General features: G+C 39.2%; 1 protein-coding gene across 4 annotated transcripts in view; it reads left to right on the top strand.

The window, feature by feature from the left end:
* Positions 1-22,899, top strand: part of SLC9A7 (solute carrier family 9 member A7) — a 145,101-nt gene that overhangs the window by 2,457 nt on the left and 119,745 nt on the right. For 2 of the 4 annotated variants that reach the window (XM_072743251.1, XM_072743250.1), the window contains exon 1: positions 7,972-8,173. The exons of the other annotated variants lie outside the window; for them this stretch is intronic. In XM_072743251.1, coding sequence (XP_072599352.1) covers positions 7,987-8,173 — 187 coding nt within the window. In that variant the 5' untranslated portion in view covers positions 7,972-7,986. Of the gene's footprint in view, positions 1-7,971; positions 8,174-22,899 lie in introns of those variants that run through there. 4 annotated transcript variants of the gene reach the window in all.

Genomic DNA, 22,899 nt, shown 5'->3' with positions numbered 1-22,899 from the left:
ATTTTAATGTGAATATTTTGCCTGTGAGAAAACAGTTTTCTGTCTCATGGATATTTAGTCTTCTGTTTTAGTACACACACACCTTCCATCTGAATTCTAACATCATTTGATCAGCTAATTATTCATTATTTCCTGAAGGCTAGTGGGATAGGGATTCTGATTTTTAAAAATTCAGGATGAAAATATTCAAACGCTTAAGCAAACATAGTACAGATTTTCAGGACTTCTCTTTGTTAATAATAGTAAGAAAACAGATTTCATTTCTTGATATCAGTAGAGGAAGTGAGTAATTGTCCTGTTGCCTCTGAGTAATAAAGGACAAAAAGACCTAAGGAAACATTTGTTGAGTATCTGCTGTGTGCTGGGTGCCCAATTTAATTTCTGAAGGTAAACAATTTAATTTTTAAATGTTGGTAAGCTTTTATGAGTGAAAGTTCAACTGCAAGTTTCAAAACTCTTTGAAATTTAAAAAAATGTTAATTTCTGCCCCTTTAAAAATATATAAGTGGCATTTTAATTTGAAAGGGAAAGCCTTAATATTTATAACAAGTTATGTTAAGTAACTATGTTTGCTGATATAAAATATCTCTGGAAGGGTAGTCAATAGATTAGTAACATTGGTTTTTTTGGGGGGGAGGAACTAGGTTGCTGTGACCTGAGGTGGGAGGGAAACATCACTGTATACTCTTTTGTGCTTTTCCATTTTTTACCTGTGGAAGCTGAATTACCTCTCAGTACATCATTGCGCCCATTTGGAGGCATTTATGATGGCATTTTAAGATGTTCCTCAAATCATCTAGTTTGATACCCACTTCTCCCTGTTTTAAATTATATTACACTATCAGTTTTCTGTGACCTTTCAATTGTTGCTTATACCCATGGGACTTCTGGAGCCCTGTGCCTGGAATGGAGACAAAATGGGAAAGGGGAAAGAGATTTTCTTTCCTTGCACTCTCTCCAACTCATTATCCTCAAAGAAGAGTTGATTTTTTATTTATTTTTTATTTTTTTATTTTTTTGTTTTTTTTCTTTTTTTGTGTGTTTGAAGAGTTGATTTTTTAAAAAAGATTTTATTTCTTTATTTGAGAGAGAGAGATAGTACGAGCAGGAATGGGGGGAAGAGTCAGAGGGAGAGGTAGAACCACACTCCCCACTGAGCAGGGAGCCTGATGCGGGGGCTCCATTCAAGGACCCTGGGACCATGGCCAGAGCCACCCAGGCGCCCCAAGACTTGACACTTCTTTTTACAGATTTTATTTATTTATTTTATTCATGAGAGACAGAGAGAGACACACACACAGAATGAGAGAGGCAGAGACACAGGCAGAGGGAGAAGCAGGCTCCCTGCAGGGAGCCTGACGTGGGACTTGGGACTGGATCCTAGGACTCCAGGACCACAGCCTGGGCCGAAGGCAGGCACTAAACCGCTGAGCCACCCAGGCGTCCCCCAAGAGTTGATGTGTTATTGGGAGTGGTGTGCACTGATAGATCCCATCTTAAGCTCTTGCTCAGAGGCAAAGGATCTGAGGACAGTAAAAGACACACTGTGCATGCTCAACCTTCAAATTGCAAGGGACAAGGGCACCAGAGTGGCTCAGCGATTGAGCATCTGTCTTTAGGTCAGGTTGTGATACCCAGGTCCTGGGATCAAGTTCCGCATCAGGCTCCCTCCAGGGAGGTAGCTATCAGGGAAGGTGACCAGAGACAGACTCTCCAGGGAAGTTGAAAGCAGCACCTCCAGGCCCTGTGATGCACACAGCAGTGGCCCAGGAGCTTACTGGCACCAGTCTAACCTGTTTTGTCAGGGCAGGGAGCTCCCAGCTGTCTGCCTCTGTACGTGACTATGTGACTACGTGCCATCCAAAAGTTACTGGGCCCAGCAAATCTGTGTGGCAGAAATAGCAAGTGTCTGAGGCAGAGAAAGGTGGTATAAACAGACTGTGTCAGTTAACTGTGGTTCTCTCTCGTGTGTATGCTAGTTCCACTTCCCCCCATAATGTTTTTGTGACAACTGATACAGGTCCAAAATATCTAACTTGGCCGTGTCAGCCTACCACCTGCCTCTCGCTTCCTCCACGCCTATCAACTTTCCAAGTCTGTGTTGGTCAGCCTCTCCAGGTTCTGTGGGCCGTGGGCTGGTGGTTGCTTTATTGGAGCTGAATTGTCTAGCTCAGCCTGAGAGTGGGTTCCTAGGCAAAGCCTGCAAGGGGAAATATGACTCTTTGAAGTAGCATACAATTAGCATTTGAGCCTGTGTGTGAGTAAACATTTTGGAACCACCCTGTTCTTGGTTAATCGGGAGCCCAGTGTTTTTCTTTTAAGAGTCCCCCCACCCTTCAGCCCCAGTCTGGGGTAGCTCCATAGGGTCTCACTTTGGCCCCAGATCCCTTGGGTTCAGATGCTGGCTCTGTTATTTTTAAAGCTGTATACAACATTGGGTTAGCTCTCTGAGCCTTGGTTTCCTCTTTTCAAAAATGGAGACAGTGTCACTCACCTCATAGGATTACTGTATTATTGAGATGTTGTAAAGATCAAGTGCAGTGCCTGATACTTAAACACTTGGTAAGTATTAATTCTTATTCTCACTTTAGACTTTGTGATTCTTTGGCCAGCTTTTTTTTTTTTTTTAGGATTTTATTTATTTATTCATGAGAGACTCACAGAGAAGAGAGGCAGAGACACAGGCAGAGGGAGAAGCAGGTTCCTTTGGGAAACCTGATGTGGACTCGATCCCAGGACCACGGGATTATGCTCTGAGCAGCAAGCAGACACTCAACCACTGAGCCACCCAGGCGTCCCTGGCCAGCTTTGCTACTTGAGGATCATTCAGTAGAGACCTGCTGTAATTTAAAAATGCATCAGCATAAGTTAGTGGGGGAGAGGTGCATTTAATTTTTTTTTATGGGCTATTTGTTAATACCTAGAAACTATTTACAGTGTACTTACCCTGCTCTTTTGGCCAGCAGTCTCAATTCTTGGACCTTGTCCTTCAGAAATACTTGTGCTAGCATGTTACATAGATGGCAATATTTGTTGTAGCAGAAGCAAGTTGCAATACTCAAGAAGGGACTGGTTAAGTGACAGCACATTACTGCTAAGGAATACTATGCAGCTGGCAAAAAAGAGGTGTTGTGCAGCCATCCACACATACTGTTGTGAAGAAAAACAAGGCACGGGGCACCTGGGTGGTTCAGTGGTTGAGACTCTGCCTTTGGCTCAGGGCATGATCCTGGGGTCCTGGGATCGAGTCCCACATCAGGCTCGCCACAGGGAACCTCTTTCTCCCTCTGCCTATGTCTCTGCATCTCTCTCTCTGTGTCTCTCATGAATAAATAAATAAAAGCTTTAAAAAATACTTTATAAAGAAAAAACAAGGTTCACAACAATCTGTATAGTATCATCTCACTTATGCTTTAAGAATTATGCAATGTATGCACTCAAACATGTACACATATTTATATATGACCTGCACATGCAAACTTAGCAGTGGTTATCCTTTGGTAGTGGAGCCAGTTGTTGGGATAGAGGGAGGAGAGATGTTACTTTTCCCTTTGTACTCTTCTGAATGGCTTGAAATTTCCATGTCACTGACACATTTCTTTTGCAATTGAAAAATTGTTTGAAAAGAAAGCTGACAATTTTTATGTAGCAAAAATTACATTAGAACTAGGGGAACATAGTTATATGGTTAGGTAGCATTTTCCTTCGATATTAAGGTATTCTTTTTAAAGGAATATCTAGGCATAAAGAAAACTTTTAGTTTTTTAAAAGTGAGTAATGGACATAAAATGTATCTCAAAATTAGAAAGTGAGATTTCCTGAAATTGTTTCTTAGAACTCTCAAAAGGTAATCTTTTTGGAATGAGGTGATTAGAAAATCACCATTTTACAACCCTCGATGACTTAGACGAGGATTTTCAATGAATTCCAAAAGCTATAGGTGAGACGTTGTTGGGGAACATGGTCCTTACACATTGCCAAGGGGCACTCCACAGATTATTTGCCTATCACAAAGGAGAGAAGGTATCTTTATGGTGGAGAGGTCAGGCAGTCGCCATCCTGTATCTAAGTCATCAAATTTATCCTTGCTCCTTGTTGAACTATCTAGTAGTATGTGCCTCCTTATGTGATGCAGTTTTTACAGGAAATATAGGGGATAGAGAAGCAAGTTATCAAATACCGTGTGAAAACAATTAGACATATCCAAAATATGGGATAACCTACAAGACCATTGTCCTGGTTTCAAGAAGTCTATGTCAAGGGAAACAAAAAGATAGGATAAATGTCTGTTATGGACTGTATTGTATCTCACCTTCCGAGACTCATGTGTTGAGGTCCTGATAATCCCTAATGTGATGCTATTTGGAAGTGGGGTTTGGGGAGGTAATTAGGTTTTAGGTGAGGTTATAAGAGTGGTACCTCTATGATGGGTTTAGTGCCCTTATAAGAAGATGAAGAGACCAAAGCTCCCAGTCTCTCTACCATGTGAGGATACAGGGAGAAGGCCGCCATCTACAAGCTAGGAAGAGGGCTCTAATCAGACACTGAATCTGCCAGCACCTTAATCTTGAACTTCCTGGCCTCCAGAACTGTGAGAAATGTTGGTTGTTTAAACCACCTAGTCTATGGTATTTTGTTCTAGCAGCCTGAGCCAACTAAGACCGTGTTCTTATAAGTTCATGGAGACCAAAGAGGCATAAGCAGTCATAGCACAGGAAACTTGATTGACTCCTGGTTCATGAAAATAAACTATAAAATGTTTTGGATATGGACTTGGTGCCAGATGACATTAGGGAGTGACTTATTTTTTTTAGGTGAGATAATTGGGGTTATATAGGAGAATGCACATATTAATTGGCGTCTACAAGTATTTAGGGGTCAAGTATATGAGACCTAATGCATGCAACTTACTTTCAAAAAGTTCAGTCAAAAAAATACACATAACACATATATCTGAGTGGTGGGTGAAAGGGTATGCGTTACATATATTCATCTTTCAACTTTTTTCTGTGTTTTGAAATTTTCATTAAAATAGAAAATTGGAAAAAAAAATAGAAAATTGGGGAAGATGTTAACCTCCCTGCTAACCTGTTAGTTGTTAACCTTCCTTCCTGAAAGGATGAAGGCTATATACAACCTGTTACTCTCATTAAATTCTGACATTGAGTAATGCTGTTTGACATTACTCATTGACAGTTTATTTTTATTTTTTTAAAGATTTTATTTTTATTTATTTATTCATGAGAGACACAGAGAGAGGCAGAGACATAGGTAGAGGGAGAAGCAGGATCCCTGCAGGGAGCCTGATGCAGGACTCAATCTGAGGACCCTGGGATCACGACCTGAGCTGAAGGCAGAGGCCCAACTACTGAGCCACCCAGGTGCCCCTTGACATTAGTTTATATGGGATGATGTTAGGCTTTCATGACTTGAGAATCAGTAACTTCTTACTTTTAATTTTTTTATTTTATAAAAGATTTTATTTATTTGTTTGACAGAGAGAGAGAGAGTCTGTGTGCACAAACAGGGGGAGCAGCAGAGGGAGAGGGAGAAGCAGGCCCCCTGCTGAGCAAGGAGCCACATATGAGCCTCAATCCCAGGACCCTGACCTGAGCCGAAGGGAGATGCTTAGCCAACTAGGCCATCCAGGCACCCCTGATATTTTTTTATTTTAAAAGCTCACATCTCTTTTGAAAAATTACCTCCGTTCCATTTGCAAGAGAAGAGGTGTTAGGAGACTTTTCTCTTTTGGTTAAAGCATGTTCCTTGGCTTTTAATCAGTGTGGATATTTGTGTTAGGGTAATGCTAGCCATTGGAACAGACCAACCCCAAATTTCAGTGGCCTAACATAAGAAGGGTTCATTTTTATTTCACGTAATGAGCCAGTGTAAGAGTCTGGCAGATGGTTTTCCATGTAGTCATTCAGGGACCAGGTGCCTTCCATCCCGTGGCTTCCACATCCCTTAGGGCCTTGGAATCCTCTCTCTCCAACCAGTGAATAAGGAAAGGAAAAGAGATTACATGGGGAAGACTTTGTGCTAAGCCTGAAAGTATTGCACATCACTTTGTCCACTTCTGTTGGACAGAACCTCGTCATAAGGCCACATCTTACTGGAAGGGAAGCAGGGAATATAGTTTAGCTAGAGGAAGAGGAACAGGTTTGGAAAGCAGCTAGCCAATCTCTGATGCAGTGTTTGATGTGTACTTTGTCACACATAATCTAGGAAAGAGAAGTAGTAGGATTTGCATGTGGTTTTGTTGTTGATGATAATAAACTAAATTTTTTAAGTAACCCAGTTTGAAGGGAGTATTCATCTGGAGTTTATGAAATTATTTCAGTACATTACTGGGGAGATTATTAGAACTAGCAGGTATGGTCTCAGACTTACTTAGAATGCTTCAGAGTGGGACACAGAAATTGATGTTTCAATACATTAGCAGGGTTTTTTTTTTCAAGATTTTATTTTATCTATTTTTTTTTTTTTTAGAGCGAGTGAGCATGAGTTGGGGGAGGGAGAGACAGAGAACATGAGAAAGAATCTCAAGCAGACTCTGCACTGAGCATGGAGCCCAACATGGGGCCTGATCTCCCAACTCTGAGATCAGGACCTGGGCCAAATCAAGAGTCAGATGCTTAACCAGCTGGTGCCCCTAGTAGGGTTTTTTGTTGTTGTTGTTTTTTAAGCTGTAATTTGAAACTCACTGCTGTAGAATATTTGTTTTCACCCTTTAAATACATTCACTATGTTACTTGTAATTAAATAATAGCAGAAAAATAGCAACTGTTTTTGGAGTACCTGCTATGATAGCCAGGCACTATGTTAAGTATTTTGCATACTTAAAGCCATTTAACCTTCACATCAAATGTATGAAGACTGTATTGTTGCTCTCATTTTGCCAAATGAAGAAATTGAACGTTAGTCTACTACTACATTTGTTTAGGGCCATGTATTTGAGAGTGGTAAGTGGGAGTCTATTAAAGGATGAGATCAGTATGGTTCAGGATGTGTTTGGCCAGGATAGAGCCAAAGTTGAATCCTGCCCCGATGACCTGGTTCCTAAGGGTCTCTGAGGGAAATCTCTGCCCAGAGTATAAAATAAAAGTGTCCCTTTTTATTCTTAGTTGGGGCTTTGGTTTCAAACTCCAATGTACTACTGCAAGGAATGAGGCTGGCCAATTTGGAAGACTGGATTTTCCTATGCTAAATTGGCCTTGGGCCCTTGGATCCGAGCGGAGCCAAAATGCCTGTTTGTTTTCATCCAAAGGTGCTATGAACGATTGTTTGGGCCTCCCCTAATTCATATATTGAAATCCTGACACCTAGTGATAGTATTGGGAGCTATGGCTTTTGGGAGGTAATTAGGTCATGAAAATGGAGCCCTCATGAATGAGATTCATAACCTTATAGAAGAGACCCCAGAGAGCTCTCTCCCCACCACACGAGTATACAATGAGAAGTCGGCAGTCTGCAGCCCAGAAGGAGACGCTCACCAGAACCTGACCATTTTATGACCCTGATCTTGGACTTCTAGCTTCCAAAACTGTGAGAAAAATAAATTTCTGTGGTGTCTAAGTCACCCAGTCTATGGTACTTTGTCAGAGCTGCCCTGACCAAGACAATATGGCAGAAAGCTACCAGTTGTTATAGAGGAAAACCCAGAAAAATCATCAAAGGATGTTTAGAGTGGCTGTGCCAGGCCTTCTTGGTGGGAGCAGGTGCTTAAAAGGTTTATGATCTCAAGATGTCACTATCACAGAGGTGGAGAGGCAGAGCCTGGTCTGTCGAGCTTCCAGGTCTCCTTCCTCTTACTATGCTAGTTCTCCCAGGCGTATCATAGTCTCCTGGAGAGCTCTTCCCAAGTACATTAGAACATAAGCCTGAATGACAGTGTAGGCAGGCATACATGTCTTTTGTTTACTGCTGTCTCTTCTGTCCCTAGAATAGTGCCAGACACATAGTAGGTGCCATGGAAATATTTGCTTAATGAATTCTATTTTGTCTAACAAAAATAAGGTGCTATTAACACTGCTTAGCATTAAAGGTCCTTCCTTCAGGTTCTCATGCCTCAGATTCACACTGGCAGTGAAGTTTCTGAGAAGGAGAACTGTGTGTGAAAACATCTGCCTGAATCACAGCAAGCTGTTGCAGGAAGGAGAACAAAGGGGGATAGGTGAGTATATTTTTGCAAAAATTGTGTACTTAGCTACATAGTGGTTTCTAAATTCTTTTTTATTGTGGTAAAATAAATATAGCAAAATTTGCCATTTTAAAAATCATTTTTAACTGTACAATTCACTAGCATTAATGGCACTAGTAAAACTGTGTGGCCAATCATACCACTCTTTCCAAAAATTTTTTGTCACCTCAAACAGAAACTCTGTACCTATTACACAATAATGTCACATTCCTTCCTCCCGCCACTGCCCAATATCCTCTAGTATAGTTTTTGTCTCTTTACTTTACTTTACTTTACTAATTTTACTAATCCTCCACAGGCACCCCAGGTTTTTTCATTTCTGCCATTGAGATGTTATAGAAATTACATGGAGTCTCTATATTGCTTTGGATAGTATTGTCATCTTAATGATTTTAAGTCTTCTAGTCCGTGAACATGGATATCTTTTCATTTATTTAGGTCTTTAATTTCTTTCAGGAATGTTTTGTAGTTGAGTGTACAACTCTTGCACTTCCTTGGTTAAATTTATTTTCAAGTATTTTATTCCTTTTTATGCTATTTTAGGTGAAATTGTTTTCTTAAGTTCTTTTTTGGATTGTTTATTGCTAGTGTATAGAAATATGACTGATTTTTTTGGTGTTGATTTTGTGTCTTGCAACTTTGTTGAACTTATTTTTGTAACAGTTTTTTGGATTCTTTAGAGTTTTATAAGATCATGTCATCTGCAAATGGAGATAGTTTTACTTCTTTCTTTCTAATTTAGATGCCTTTTATTTCCCTTTCTTGCCTAATTGTTCTGGTTAGAACTTCCAGTCCTGTGTTGAATTGAAGTGGTAAAGTGGGGATCCTTGTCTTGTTCCTGATCTTAGGGGAAAAGGTTTCAGTTTTTCACCACTGCGTATGATATTAGATTTGGGTTTCTCACATATGGCCTTTGTCACTTGAGGAAGCTCCTTTTTATTTCTAGTTTATTGGGTGTTTTTTTTTTTTTTATAATGGAAAGGTATTCTTTTTGTCAAATGTTTTTTTCTACTTCAATTGAGATGATTATGTGGGTTTTCCCCTTCATTCTATTAACATGGTATATTACACTGATTGAGCTTCATATTTTGAGTCACCCTTGCATTCTTGGGATAAATTGCATTTGGTCATGGTGTATAGTTCTTTAAATGTGTTGCTGAATCTGGTTAGCCAGTATTTTGTGGAGGATTTTTGCCGCTATATTTATAAGGACTGTTGGTCTGCAGTTTTCTATTCTTGTCATGTACCTGGCTTTGATATGAGGGTAATGCTGGCTTCATATCAGGAGGTATTCACTATTTCAATTTTTTGGAAGAGTTTGAGAAGGATTTTTGTTATTTCTTCTTTAAATGTTTAGTAAAATTAACCAATAAGGCTATGTGGTTCTGGGCTTTTCTTTGTTGGGAAGTTTTTGATTACTGATTCACTCTCCTTATTGTTATAGGTCTATTCAGATTTTTCTGTTTCTTCTTGAATTAGTTTTGATATTTTGTGTGTTTGTAAGAATGTGTGAATTTCATCTAGGTTACCCAATTTGTTGGTGTGTATATTGTTCATAATCTTTTTAACATCTGTAAAGTTGATCTAATGTCTCCTTTTTCATTTCTGATTTTAGTAATTTGAGTCTTCTCTCATTTTTCTTAACTACTCTAGTTACAGTTTGTCAATTTTGTTGATCTTTTCAAAGAACCAACTTTTTAAAAAATTTTTTCTTCTATTCTTTATTTATCTCCTCTCTAATCTTTTCATCTGTCCCTGTCCTAGCTTCGAGTTTGGTTTCTCTTATTTTTTTTTTTTTTTTTTTTGGTTCCTTCAGGTTTACAATTAAGTTACTGATTTGAGATCATTCTTCTTCTTTTTTTTTATTTATGATAGTCACACACACAGAGAGAGAGAGAGAGAGAGAGAGAGAGAGAGAGAGAGAGGCAGAGACATAGGCAGAGGGAGAAGCAGGCTCCATGCACCGGGAGCCCGACGTGGGATTCGATCCCGGGTCTCCAGGATCACGCCCTGGGCCAAAGGCAGGCGCCAAACCGCTGCGCCACCCAGGGATCCCTCATTCTTCTTTTTTAACGTAGACACTTACAGCTAAGAATTTCTCTCTGAGCTCTACTTTTGCTGCATCTGATGACTTTTGGTATGTTATGTTGTTTTCATTTTTCCCAAGGTATTTTCTAATTTCCTTTGTGATTTCTTCTTTGACTTATTGGTTAAGAGTGTGCTGTTTAATTTCCACACATTTGGGGCGCCTGGGTGGCTCAGATGGTTAAGCCTCTGCCTTCAGCTCAGGTCATGACCGCCAAGTCCTGGGATTGAGCCCCACATCAGGCTCCCTGCTCAATGGGGAGTCTGCTTCTCCCTCTCCTCCTGTTTGTGCTCTCTCTGTCTCTCTCTTTCAAGTGAATAAATTTTAAAAATCTTTAAAAAGTCCACACATCTGTGAGTTTTCCAGTTTCCTTTATGTTATTGATTTCTAGTTCATCCCATTGTGATGGGAAAAGATACTTTGTAAACTTTTAGTCTTTTTAATTTTATTAAGACTTGTTTTGTGACCTAACTTATGGTCTATCCTGGAGAATGTTAAATATGTACTTGAGAAGAATGTGTACTCTGATCTTGTTGGGTGGGGTGTTCTGTATGTGTCTGTTAGGTCCAGTTGGTTTATAGTATTCTTCAAGTCCTCTAATTTTTTATTGATCTTCTGTCTGGTCTTTATATTATTGTTAGTTGGTTATTGAAGTCTTCAACTATTATTATAGAACTAGGTCTTCCAGGATGCCTGTTTGGCTCAGGGTGTGATCCTGGAGTGTCAGGATCAAGTCCCACATCGGGCTTCCTGCATGGAGCCTGTGTCTCCCTCTATGTTTCTGCCTCTCTCTTTGTGTCTTTCATGAATAAATAAATAAAAACTTTTTTAAAAAAAAGAACTAGGTCTTCCTTTAGTTCTGTCAGATTCTGCTTCATATGTTTCAGGGATCCATTTTTAGGTGTGTATTTGTTTATATTTGTTGTATCTTATTGATAGGTTGAACATTTTATCAATATATATCTTTGTCTATTGTAATAAATTTTTTTAACTTAAAATCTATTTTGTCAGATAATATAGCCATCCCACTTCCCTTGTGGTTACTATTTGCATAGTCTATTTTTTTTTTGCTATCCTTTTACTTTCAACCTCTTTGTGTCTTTGTATTCAAAGTGATTCTCTTGTACACAACATATAGATGGATTATTTGTTTCTACCCATTCTGCCAGTCTCTGACTTTTAATTGTAGAGCTTAATTTTTTAACATTTAAAGTAATTGCTGGTAAGGTAGGACTCCTTCTGCCATGTTGGTTTTTGTTTTCTATATGTCTTATATGGTTTTTGTTCCTCATCTCCATTACCACCTTTTTTGTGTTTAGTTGATTTTTTGTAGTGTACAGTTTTGATCTTCTTTCCTTTTCTGTATATTGTTATTTTCTTGCTGGTTATCTTGGAGATTTCACTTAATATCTTAAGCTTTTAGTAACACATTTTGAATAGTACCAACTTAGTTTCAGTATTATACACACTCTGTTCCTTTCCCTTTATATTGTTATTGTCAAGATTACATATTTATACATTGTGTATCTATTGACATAGATTTATAATTATTATTTGAAATTGCCTTTTTAATCATATAAAAAAGAAGAGTTATAAAAAAAGAGTTATAAACCAAAAGTATTGTTTTTTTACATTTACCTGTGTTCTTCACCAGTGTTTTTTTATTTTTTCCTGTGGTTTCAAGTTACTGGCTGGTGTCTATTCATGTCAGCCTGAAGTACTCCTTAAGCATTTCTTATAGGTCAAGTCTACTCATAAGGAACTCCACTAGCTTTTTCTGGAGATGTTTCTCCAGAAATGTTTCTGGAGATGTCTTAATTTCTCCTTCATTCTTGAAAAATTGTTTTTGCCAGGTACAGAATTCTTGGTTGACATTTTTTTTCTTTCAGCACTTTAAATATGTTATTTCACTTTCCTTCTAATCTCTGAGGTTTCTGCTAAGAAATCAGATTTCATTTTATTGAAGACCCCTTGTATGTGACAAGTCACTTCTCTTTTCTCCTTTCAAGGTTCTCTTTGTCTTTACCTTTCAACAGTTTCATTATAGTGTGTCTCAGTGTGCATCTCTTGAGTTTATCCTGGTTAGAGATCGTTGAGCTTCTTGAATGTGTAGAGTAATGGATGTCATCAAATTTGAGAAGTTTTAAGCCATAATTTCTTCAAATATTCTTTCTAATTCTTTCTCTGTCTCTCCATCTGGGACTTCCATAATGCATTATTGGTCCTCTTGATGGTGTCTCACAGGTCCCTTAGGCCGTGTTCACTTTTCTTCAATTGTTTTTACTTTCTGCTCCTCAGACTTCATAATTTCAATTGTTCTATCTTTACATTTGCTAATTCTGTCTTCTGCTTGCTCGAATATGCCATTGAGCCCTTCTAGTCAATTTTTTATTTCAATTATTGTAATTTTCAGCTCTAGAATTCTAACACTTCCTTTTTAAAATTTCTACCTTCTTTTTGATATTCTCATTTTGTTTATACATCATATTCCTGGTTTCCTTTATTTCATTGCTCATGGTTTCCCATAGCTTTTTAAGCATATTTCAGATAGTTGATTTAAAGTTTCTGTCTAGTATGTCTAATATCTCAGCCTTCTTAGGAAGGAGTTTTTGCTTGGTTGCTATAAACCTTTTAGTTTTTTCCAGAATTTTGAAAAAGTTGGCTCTGACAGTTTCTGCTTATTTTTTTTATATTTCTATGAAAGAACAGGAGTTTGGACCTGCCTACTCCATCATTTTGCTGACATTCCTCACCACATTGTGCTTTTAAAAAACTACAAATAAATAAAAACAATAAATACATAAAAATTACATTCTGTATATTTTCAGAGACACCATGATCTCTGGGGAAAAATAGTATTAAGTCCTGTTTTGTTAAACTTGTGTACCATGTCACTAAGAGAGTAAAAGTCCTGAAGTAGTCTTTTAAATTTTATTGTGGGCTTGTATCACATGCTTTTGCTGAGAAGCTAGAAAGAGAAAATTCTAATTGGGGTGTAACTGATCATACATAGAGTTTAAGTTTATATTAAATCTCTTCTTTACCTACTCCCCATCTACCTCTGAAACACATTGTGGTTAAAGACACATTTACCTCAGTTGTCTTGGGTTATTAAAAAAGTTGATTCACAGATAACTTTGTGTTGGGCATAGACCTAAGTGTGGCAGAGACTCCAGGTATCTCCCAATATTCGTTCTCCCTTTCATCCTTCTAATAGGACCATGAGTTTTAGCTCAGCATATTTCTGTGCAATGAAAACACTGTATTTCTTGGCCTCTCTTGTGGTTATATGTCCTATGATCAAGTTCTGGCTAAAGATTGAAAGTGCTTTGTGGATTTTGAGCAAATATCTATAAAAGGAAGGGAATATGCACTTCTTCTGTCATTCCTTCTATTTTCTTGAAAGTCAATGTTATGGCTAGGCCTTCAGCAGCCATATTGGATCCAGAGGTAACTTTGGGAATGGAAGACACTTCTAGCAATACAGCAAGATAGGTGGAGCTGGGATCTCTGATAGCATAGAGCTGCTGTGCTAGACCTGGAATGAATACTTCCAGACATCTTACAAGTGAGAGAGAAATGAGTGTTTGTTATTTGCTGCTGAATCTAATTTTAACTTTTATACCAGGCTCTGAGTTCCACTTGAAACTCAAGTGTGATAGATGGGACTGTTTTGAGGACCTGATGCAGTTGTTTATGACTATAATGGATAAGACACTGCTTGGGATTCTAGGGGAGGCCAACGAATAGGCAGTTCAGGTCCAGAGAAAGTGTTTGAAAAAAGAGTTAAGATTCAAAGTACCACTTACATTTGGTAACTGCTTGGGCGTCTGGTGGCCACCCACAGATGTGGTGATTTGCTAGAAAGACTCATGGGATTCAGAGACATATATAGTCAGAGCTATGATTTATTATAGTGAAAGGATAAACAGCAGGATCAGCAAGGGGAAAAGATGTAATGGGTGGAGTCTGGAAGAGTCTAGATGGGGCCTTCTAAAGTTCTCCCTTAGATGATTCGAAGTAGGCTTTCACAGAACAAGCTTCTTCTTCCAGCAGGTAGATACAGCAACACATGCACAGGGTTTCTGCCTAGGGTATCTTGCTTAAGACTCCAACTTTTTTTTATTAAGGGCTGATCAGGACTCTTACTGAAATTTCTGACTCCCAGAAGGAAAGCAGGCGTTTGTCATAAATCACATTCACAAAAACAACTTAGCCAGGCTAGTATGGCAGAATTCAATGTCCTAGACCCACAGAACAACCTTATCAATTAGTAACACAGGGAATATTCTATACACCAAATTCAAATGAGCTATTACAAGGATCAACCATGCAAGCAGGCCCTCCTAGAGATCACAACATCAGGCCTGTTATGTTAACGTTTTCCTGCAGAATAACATGTGGTGTCAGCTGACTGTTAGCTTTTTGTGTTCCTGAGGTTTCTCTAGTCATCCACACTCTTTTATTTTTAAAATCATTAGTTTTTAAAATTAAATTAATTTAATTAAATTTAATTTTGTTTTTTGTGTGTGGGCGTATGTGTAAATGTCTTTATTCCACCTTCAGTTTGAAAGATGTTTTTGCTGGGTATAGAATTCTATATTGATTTTTTTGTATATTTTTTATTGGAGTTCGATTTGCCAACATATAGCTTAACACCCAGTGCTCATCCCATCCAGTGCCCCCCTCAGTGCCCGTCACCCAGTCACCCCATCCCCCCACCCACCTCCCCTTCCATTACCCCTTGTTCATTTCCCAGAGTTAGGAGTCTCTCATGTTCTGTCACCCTCTCTGATATTTCCCACTCATTTTCTCTCCTTTCCCCTTTATTCCCTTTCACTATTTTTTATATTCCCCAGATGAATGAGATCATATAATGTTTGTCCTTTTCAGATTGACTTACTATTATGTTGATTTTTGTTTTTCTCCAGTCTCTATTTCCTGTTCCATCACCTTTTTGCTTATATTGTTTCTGATGAGAGATATGACATCACCTTTGTCTTTGTCCTGTATATGTACACGTCTTTCCCCTCTGGTTGCTTTTAAGATTTTCTGTTTATCACTGATTTTTAACAATTTGATTATAACTTACCTTGGTGTCATTTTCTTTGTGTTTCATGCACTTGGGATTCATTTGGTTTTTCAGGTGTATAGTTTTCATTAAGTTCGTAAAAATTTTGGCCATTACTTCTTCAAATATTTCTTTTATCCTTTCCTTTTCCCCTTCAGGAGCTCCAGTTACCTGTATATTAGACCACTTGCAAGTTGTTACACAGCTCACTGTGCCTTTTCATATTTTTGGATGATTTTTTTCCATGTGTTTCACTTTGGATGGTTCTTTTGCTATGCCCTTAAGATAACTCATCTTTTTTCTCCTGCAATACCTAATATGCCATTACAGATTACTGCATCTAGTGTATTTTTTATTTTTTAAAGATTTGTTTATTTATTTGGTGGGGGAGGGACAGAAGGAGAGAGAGAGTCTTAAGTAGGTTTGGCCCTGAGCATAGAGCCTGAGGTGGGGTCCGATCTCACAACCCTGGGATCATGACCGGAGCCAAAAGCAAGAATTGGAAGCTTAACCAACGTGCCACCCAGTCAACCCCAATCCATATTGGGGGGACTAAGATGGTTTTTTCATCTTAGATGTTGTTGTTTTTATGCTCAGAAGTTCTTCCATGTGTCTGCTTAACTTTTTGAACACATGGAGTATATTATAATAATTATTTTAATGCCCTTCCTTGCTACTTCTAAAATTTCAGTTTCATTTGATTGATTGATTATCCTCCTAATTATGGATTGCATTTTCCTGCCTCCTTGTATGCCTGCTAATTTTTAGTTGGATGCCAGACGTTGTAAATTTTACCTTGTTAGGTGCTGGACGTGTTTGTATTCCTAAAAATCATCCTGCACTTTGTTCCTAGATGCAGTTAACTTAAGAATAGTTCGATCCTTTGGGGTCTTGCTTTCATCATTTGTTAGATAGGTCTAGAGCAGTGCTAGTTATTCCTACTACCAAGGCGAGACCATCCTGATTATTCTACCCAAATATCCTATGAAATGTCAGTTTTTCCAGTCTGGCTAGTGAGGCCTTGTACTGTCCCTGTAGCCAGGTATTGTTCTCTCTTGTCCTTTCAGATTGTTCTTTCCCCTCATATGCATATGCTAATCTCTTCTGAATACCCAAGGGAGAGCCCCTCTGTGGACCTTCAGGATTCCCTCTATTTAGGTCTCCTTGCTGGTCTTCTGTCCCATGAACATTATTTATTTATTTATTCTTAAAGATTTTATTTATTTATTCATGAGAGAGAGAGAGAGAGAGAGGCAGAGACACAGGCAGAGGGAAAAGCAGGCTCCATGCAGGGATCCTGATGTGGGACTCCATTCCCGGTCTCCAGGATCGCACCCTGGGCTGAAGGCAGCGCTAAACCACTGAGCCACCCTGGCTGCCCTGTCCCATGAACTTTAGCTGCCTTTGGATGTAGACTCTTGGCTTTGTCAATTTAGGGAGCTGGCTAGACTTTGTATCAGTTTCCTCTCCCTGCTTTATGGCTTAGAAACTCTCTGAAGGTAGTAAGCTGGAACAATCATAGCACTCACCCCATTTTTCCCCATCTCAGGGATCAGTTCTTTATTGCCTGATGCATGGTGTCTTGAAAACCATTATCTCATGTATTTCTTTGTTTTTGTTTCAGGCATGAAGATAAATCCAGTCCCTGTTTCTCTGTCTTGTCTGGAAGTGGAAGCCTTCATTTCATAAAGGAGTTTTAATCTTTTTTTGGGGGGGGGTCATTGTAACCCCCATACACATACACTCTGTCTTTTGGTATTTCTTTGTTTGAACCACGGACTTTATATGTGTGTCTATGTCTTTATGCAGTTATGTGTATTTGTATACACACCGACAGACATTTAAAACAAGCCTACCATGAACTATCATATTCTAGTCTAGGAATATGTTGGCTACTGTATTTTTTTGCTGTTGAGAGAACTGGGGAAAGAAACAATTGCATTCATTAGCAGAGTAGGCTATTAATGAGCCAGAGTGATTCTCTTCAGTGGTATGAATGAGAGAATTGTCTGCTTTCAGTGGCAGTGTTCTTGGAGTGTTTGTGATGGCACTGAAGAGAGACACAGTCAAGATGGCAATCTGTAGTGATTTTTTTATCCACTGTGGAGAAATCTGGTAAAGGGTATAGCTCTGATGTGGTAGATGAAGTCCTCCCAGTCCACTCAGGAAAAAAGAGACAAGTAGTTCAGTCCAGGGCAACTATGAACCAAGACATTGGCAGACCTTAGAAGACAGACAGGGTGCATTGAAGCAGCCTAGAAGTAAGCAACAGCAGGCAGCCACTGTCACTCCTAGGGCTGACACAGGGAGGAGGTAGCATTGCCAGAGCCCAGGAATGAGGTTGCCTGGCAGGAACTGGAATCACTGTGGGGGCTGCCTAGTGAGACATGGGACCTGGAGAGAGGGCTGTCTGGTGGAAGCTTCGGCCATAGAGATCACATAGCCATTGCTAGAGAGGGAGGATAGACAGAGGGGACAGAAGGAGAGGAGGAGAGAGCACACAAGCATATGCTCCTACAGCAAAGAGATGAAGATACCCTGGCTTCTTTTCTCTCCCACTCTAGTCTCTCACCATGCTGCCCATTGGATGAATCTCACTGGAACACTGGGAAGGGGGGCCTGGAGATGAAGTTTACTGGGGTCACCCCAACCCCTTCCCTTCTCTCCCTGCCCCCTGCAAATGTAGCAGAGCAAGAAAGGGCAGAAAATGGATCTGAGGGCACAGAAGCCCAGGACTGGCATGATGACCCTGACTCAAATTAAAGGCCTATTCTGGTGAGCAGTAGATCCAATACCTGGATATGGCCCAGAAGGGAGGAGAAAAGCTGCATGGTCAGCCTCAAAAGAACCAATATCCCTCTCAGCAGACTTCACGGGTGGGGGGGAAGGAAGCTAGGTGTTGAGGCACAACTGGATTTGCTGTGGTAATGTATGCCCAAAGGATGGGATGAGGTAATTATGATAAACAGTTGTTCACATTTGAAATGTTAAGTCTATGCATGAAAAAGCACCCCACCTACATCAACTATTTTGTAAGCTTACCAATCAGTGCCCTTTGTATAGTATAATTTACATTATGATTTGATGTACACATTAATATTTGTAAGCAAAACATTTAGATATTTCTGTAACAGTGTCTTTTTGTCATAGAGCCACCTTAGCAGTGATACCCTAGGATATCTAAGCCCTTTTATGATGAGGTCAGCCAGGAAAACTGTGCCTGCCGAGGGTACTGAATCACATTATTTAGTTTTGTAGCAACATCTGTTCAGTTTCTACAATTGAGGTAGTGTTTGGAAAATTCCTAATTAGAGTTGGGTTTCTGTAAAAGAGGACACCTTTAGAGGAGTAGGTCACATAAGCACCTGCTGTATTCTTAGTCTCCTCTGCTAGTATGGAGGGCCTGGTTGGGCCAATGACATAAGGTCAAAGATGTGATGCAGGTTTGAGCATTTTGCTCTACCTCAGAAGGCCAAATGGGCATCAAGCATTTATGTGTTACAAGAACATATAAGTTTATTGAAACCAGTTCTTTCTTTCATTGGAATAATAGCAAGTCAGGTAAGAAAATCTTATATCAAACTGATCAGAATCCTTGATTAGATACTATAGGAGTTACCAATCTTTTAAAAAAATTTATTTATTTGAGAGACAGAATGAGTGAGAGGGGGCACACGAGCAGGGGCAGAGGAAAAGGAAAAGCAGGCTCCCCTGCTGAGCAGGGAGCCCAATATGGGACTCGACCCAGGACCCTGGGATCATGACCGGAGCTGAAGGCAAATACTTAACCAACTGAGCCACCCAGGTGCTCCAGTTTCCCATCTTTCTATGTTTATCTGATTAAAGTTCAGTGAATTGTTACTTAGTGCATTATAATTTGCTTGACACAGTCTTTCAGTATTTCACATATCTAACCTTTCTGGGAAAAGGCTGCATATAAAGTAAAAGTACACTCGAAAAATGAATAAACAGCCTTCTGGTTTCACCTCAGAGATGCAGACCATAGAGCTCCCATCCTTACAATGAGAAAAAAGCTGGACAAATTGCGAATCAATGACTTCTCTTGAATGCATCAGAAAACTGAGACTTCAGAGCATACAAACCCCAAATCGAGAGTGATACAGGAGCCACTACAGGGAGAAATAGGACTTGAGCATTTGCATACCCAGGACAGACACTGCTGAATGTCATATAAGCCAGTAAGATTAAACTAGTATTTTTAAATGAATTGCTAAAGGCTGGGGGCCAGAGGTAGAGGAAGTTCTCCCCCTCTTACAGACTTTAACTGCAAGATCCCCACCAGATTCTCAGGAAGATTATGGAGAAAGTTTCTCCCATATGCTGGCTGGGATAGGGAAACAATGGCCATTGCCAAAATCTGCCCAAACATGTCTCCCCATCTCTCCAAGGAACAAAAGTCTTAATCTGCAGGAAAAAGGGTAACAAAAAGTGATGGTACTAGTGGAAACTCACCATAGCTGGGGAAGGAGAACAGGAAAAACAAAGAAACTCTTCTCTTGGGGGAGGAAAGGAATACCTATTGATCCCAGAATTATGTTTTGAGAACAAGCAGGAATGCTTATGAAGGCCACAACCCAAAGACTGAAGGGTCACAGTGCCTCCTAATATTGAGGATTAATTGGAACATAAAAGAATGCCTCCATCTCCTACCTCCCCACTACTGAGCTAAGCATCTAAGCACTACTGTGCATCAAGTAAAAATAGCAATAGAAGTGATAAAATGAAATCACAAAAACTCAATAAAACATAGAGAAAGCAGAAAAAGGAAAAAAAGAAACAGGCCAAGTGGAACAAATAAAAAATAGCTGGCAAGATAGATTTTAATCCCACCATATCAGCATTCATTTTAAATGTGAAAATGTGAGTGCCCTAAAAGAGATCATCAGATTAGATTTAAAAAAGAATGCAACTGTATGCTATTTATAAGAAACCCACTTTAAGCATAAAGGCATGGATAGATTAAAAGTCAAAAGAAGGATAAAGATAAATTATGTAACAGTAAGCAAAAGAGAGAGGAGTAGCTATTATTTAAAATGAAGTAGACTTCATAACAAGGAATATTTGATACTTTATACCTACAAAATCATTTTGTCTTTGCCATATATGTAACATAATTACAGAAGTTATATCCCATTACCTTTGCCATATTCTTTTGGTTAAAAGCAAGTTCGAGTGGCTCAGCGGTTTGGCACCTGCCTTCAGCCTAGGGCGTGATCCTGGAGACCCGGGATCGAATCCCACGTTGGGCTCCCTGTGTGGAGCCTGCTTCTCCCTCTGCCTGTGTCTCTGCCTCTCTTTCTCTCTCTCTGTGCCTCTCATGAATAAATAAATTTTTAAAAAAAAGCAAGTTAGAAGTCCCACCTACCCAGATACAGGTAGTCCCGCTTTGCATCAGTCTGTATGTATGAATTTAAGTTACCATGGTTTAGTTAAATAACATCAATCTCCTAACAACATGATTCAGATTTTTGGTGCCATGGTATATTAATTGCCCGAAGTAAAAACTTTACTGCTAGTTCTTTACTCCAGAAATCACTATGTAAATAACAAATGCACATCAGGATCAATGCCCAATCATAGTCATCTCTTTCAAAGTCTGTTATTGGTTACTGTCCTTTTGTTATTCAATCCACATGTGGACAGCAAAGCATAGAGTTGTGTTGCCTCCTTGTCTCCCAGTGATAAATCCATGTGACATTTTATCAAAATGCGTAACTGAAAGAGGAAATGGGCCAACAAAGATGAAAGTGAAGCCAAAAAAAGTAATAACACTGGAAGATAAATTTATATCAAACATAAATGGAATTACAGTTGACCCTTGAACAACATAGGTTTGAATTGCACAGGTCCACTTATACGTGGATTTCTTTTTTGATATGTACAGTACCATAAATATATTTCCTTTATGATTTACTTAACATTTTCTTTTCTCTGGTATGTCATTGTAAGAATACAGTATGTAATGCATACAACATAAAAAATATGTGTTAGTTGACTGTTATCAGTAAGGCTTCCCAGTCAATAGAAGGGTATTAGTGGTTACATTTGGGGGGAGTCACAGGTTGCATCTGGATTTTTGACTGCATGGCAGGTCAGTGCCCCAATGCCTGTGTAGTTCAAGGGTCAACCATTTCGACAAAATACCTGATAGCAGAAATGTTGACACTGCCACCATTTGAGAAACTCTAGATCACAGCCAGAAGAACTTAGAGAAGGGGAACTTATTGATATAAATGAGCAGAGTGGTTGTGATGAAAAGCATGAAGATTTCAAAGGAAGTGATGCCAGCAAAAAAGAGTTCCTCAGATTGAAGGAACTCTTGGAGGTATTTCAATACATTGAAAGTGCTAAGGATATAATGTGGAAGCTGATCCTAACCCAGAAAGGAGTGTGACAATTTGCCATGGCATAGAAAAGATGCTTACTCTGTATTGTCAGTTATAGGACAAGGAGAAGAAAGCACACTGTTCAAACTACTCTTAAGTTTTTTTTTTTTGTTTTTTGTTTTTTGTTTTTTATAAAGAAATAGCTTTAGTTCTCAATATTTCTGATGTTTTAAATTATGGTACACTAATATTAGTTTTACTATCTTTTTACTTTCTCTTTACACTTAAAGTCAAGAGTAAGAGTCTTTAATGTTTCCACAAACTTTTTTAAAGACCATGGTACAATTATATTTTTTCCCATTGATTATTAAGATTGCTTTTCTTCCTTTTTATAAAATAGGGTGAATGTATGTACACAGGCCAGGGGAAGAGGGGCAAAGGGAGAAGGAGAGAGAGAATCTTTTTTTTTTTTTTTATGATAGTCACACACAGAGAGAGAGAGAGAGAGGCAGAGACATAGGCAGAGGGAGAAGCAGGCTCCATGCACCGGGAGCCCGATGTGGGATTCGATCCCGGGTCTCCAGGATCGCGCCCTGGGCCAAAGGCAGGCACTAAACCACTGCACCACCCAGGGATCCCCGAGAGAGAGAATCTTAAGCAGGCTCCACACCTAGTACAGAACCTGACTCAGGGCTCAACTTGGGGCTTGATCTCACAACCCTGAGATCATGACCTGAGCCAAAAACAAGAGTCACCCACTTAACTGACTAAGCCACCCAGATGCCTCAAGATTGCCTTTCATGCTTTCAGCTTTATAGTCAATTTTTGTGGTTCCCACTACCATGCAGGACTGTCTACACTATTTAGCAATTAAAAAGAATGAAGTGCTGATTCATGCTTAAAACATGGATGAACCTCAAAATTATGCTAAATGAAAGAAGTCATACACAAAAGGATACCTACTGTGTGATTCCATTTATGTGAAATATTTAGAAAAAGTAAATGTATAGAAACAATGTATTAGTGGTTGCCTGGGGCTGAGAATAGAAACCAGTATTAACTATGAGTGGGTACCAAGGAATCTTACTGGGATAAGGGTGGTGATAGTTGCATAACTTGGTAAATTTAGTAACAAATATTGAATTATACACATAAACTGGGTGAATTTTATGGAATCAAAGTTGTTTTTTCTTAA

The sequence above is a fragment of the Vulpes vulpes genome, chromosome X (assembly GCF_048418805.1).
Source record: "Vulpes vulpes isolate BD-2025 chromosome X, VulVul3, whole genome shotgun sequence".
Classification (NCBI taxonomy): Eukaryota; Metazoa; Chordata; class Mammalia; order Carnivora; family Canidae; genus Vulpes; species Vulpes vulpes.
The sequence above is the reverse complement of the archived record's forward strand: the minus strand, read 5'-3'. Positions and strand labels throughout refer to the sequence as shown.